The sequence below is a fragment of the Pangasianodon hypophthalmus genome, chromosome 5, assembly GCF_027358585.1.
Source record: "Pangasianodon hypophthalmus isolate fPanHyp1 chromosome 5, fPanHyp1.pri, whole genome shotgun sequence".
NCBI classification, from domain to species: Eukaryota; Metazoa; Chordata; class Actinopteri; order Siluriformes; family Pangasiidae; genus Pangasianodon; species Pangasianodon hypophthalmus.
In genome coordinates, this window is record NC_069714.1 from 800,001 (window position 1) to 802,500 (window position 2,500).

A 2,500-nucleotide genomic window follows, 5' to 3' on the forward strand; every position below is an offset into this window, starting at 1 on the left:
CCTAATATCATATTATGCAAATGTCAGCTGTACGACTCACAGTTCATGAGATATGATGCACTTATGACTTACTTGCATGTAAGTAATAACAGTCATAATAGTGACAATAATAAAATTAAGCAAATTTAAAAACAGCAACAATAGGTTGAAATTTACTGGATGTTAAATAAAATTAATAATAAAATTCCAGCTCTGGTACATGTTTTATTTTCGCGCAGGGTATTCTGAACCCCATGCAGGCCTTCCTTAACACACTGGCCTTCCACGGCTGGACAGGTTTAGACATCGACCTGAGTCTGCAGCGGCGCCGTGAGCTAGCCTGGGACTCGGCCTCCACCTCGATTGCGACAACCGGAGGTTACAATCCCATGATGCCGTCCACGCTGCTGTACCAGAGCCACGTCCAGGATGGGAAGAAGATGAACGGACACCAGCTTCCATCCGATGCAGTCAGCATCCTGTCTGAAAGTAATACTACTGATAGCAGAATCCTTCCTCGAGGGTTTTCCCTCAACACTGTTATAGAGCTCCATATAAAACCTTTCAAGTGATTGACCAGGTAGCAAGTGTAACTAGATAACTATCTTCCAGCTAGACCTGAAAAGAAGAATAGAACAAAATGCAAAGAAACTGGAGGATATAAAAGCACATATGACATAAGAAGAGAATAAAGTAGAGGACATCACAATAAAAGAGAAGGAATTAGATAAGAATAGGACATCGGAATAGAATTAAATAGAATAGAACAGATGGCTTCATAATAGAAGGCATCGGAATAGACCAATACAGATGACAGGAAAGATCACATCAAAATTATATATATATAATAAAGACAGGAGAATATTACATCAGAAGAGAGTAGGAAAAAATCACATCAAAATTGAATAGGAAAAGAAAAGATGGAATGGAATAAAGTAGAATAGAATAGAAAAAGGTGAAATTATAATAGAAATCATTATAATTGAAGACATTAGAATAGAAGTCAATAGAGTAGAGTAGCATAGAATGGAATAGAATAGAATCGAGGACATCAGAGTAGAATTATAACGATGAAGAGAATAAAGAGACGATGAGATCAGAGTAGAATTATATAGATGAAGAGAATAAAGACGTGAGACGATGAGATCAGAGTAGAATTATAAAGATGAGGAGAATAGAGACGTGAGACGATGACATGAGTGTTGAATTGGTGGTTATGGAAATGAAAGTAACGAGGTGTTGTGTTCTCCAGGTTCCGGCTCTAGTACTCTTGAAATCCACATATCGAGTGAACTTCGAGGCGGCGAGGAAGCCGAGGCAGGAGCGGTGGAGGAGACACTGAGGCGATAGGAGACCAGGCACTCTGTACAATCGAACAAGCGTAGCGTTTTCGAACGTGAGTCGCCATTAAAGAAAGAATATCAACGACGTGAATGTCGTCTCACACGTTTATCACGATGCCTAAACAGATTCTGGTGCCACTGCAGATTTTTAACGTTATCTCCGGAAGAGGAGTCCTCCAGGTGGAACATCAGAACGACCTAAAATTAACTAAAGAACGACAAAATAAAAGTTTCTTTTCACGTTCGAGACAGAGTAACTGCAGAGCTAGACGGAGACCTGGACACGGGCGAAGACTAAATAACTTCCCACTAGGAAAAAAAACCAACAAAAACTCCCCCTCTGCTCAGGAACCCGGGGTGGCCTCCTGAACCCTGAGTTCAGCAAGTGACGTCAATCCAACATGGCCGCCCACAGCATCGACAGTAACCACAGCAGCACTTCTTACCTTTAAACGAATTACACTGTATTTACACTCATTTACTGACTGACAAACACAAACCCTGACGACGAGACGGCGCCATTCGTTCGTCCATCACTTCCAACCTGACGAATCCTTTATTCACTTTTATTCTTTATTTTCTGTGTATGCTGGAGTTGCCATTTATCACATATCCGACTTGTAACTGAAATATTAAGGACCAAATACATGAATGAAATGAAACTTTAGTGCTCCCTTATTTCTCCACTAGGTGGAGCTAAGAACACATCAGGAAGAAACACACTGCAGAAAGGAAAGTTTTTTGGTTTTTTTTCCCCTTTTGATAACATAAAAGTCCAACAAACAAATAAACAGTTTGTAAAATAAATACAGTTAATAATTATTTTACTGATAACAGATTGTACGCATATAATACAAGAAACGCAGCACGGAAATAATAAGAATAAAATTACAATAAATAATGATCAACAGGCTTTTAATACCAAATTTTGGGTCCTAATCAGAAAAAAAACATCTCACTGTTCATTGGACAGTGCGCTCTTCGCTTGTCCCGCCTACTGATGATTGGGAGATCGCTCAAAGAGGCGGGACCTCGTAACCAACCGCTAATCACTGACTGAGATCTGAAACTTAGACATATCACCTTCAAATAACACACACACACACCTCTCCTTTTCATAAAACTGCCTAAGTTTATTTAACTTGGTCCAGAGCTTTGTTGACTGCCATGCAGGTACA

At 39.8% G+C, this 2,500-nt stretch overlaps 1 protein-coding gene across 1 annotated transcript in view; it reads left to right on the forward strand.

The window, feature by feature from the left end:
• Positions 1-2,414, forward strand: part of gpr143 (G protein-coupled receptor 143) — a 7,824-nt gene extending 5,410 nt beyond the window's left edge. The window contains exons 8-9 of the mRNA XM_053233844.1: positions 219-468; positions 1,232-2,414. Of these exons, the coding sequence (XP_053089819.1) occupies positions 219-468; positions 1,232-1,329 (348 nt within the window). The 3' untranslated portion in view covers positions 1,330-2,414. The remainder of the gene's footprint in view (positions 1-218; positions 469-1,231) is intronic.
• Positions 2,415-2,500: the final 86 nt, after the last annotated feature.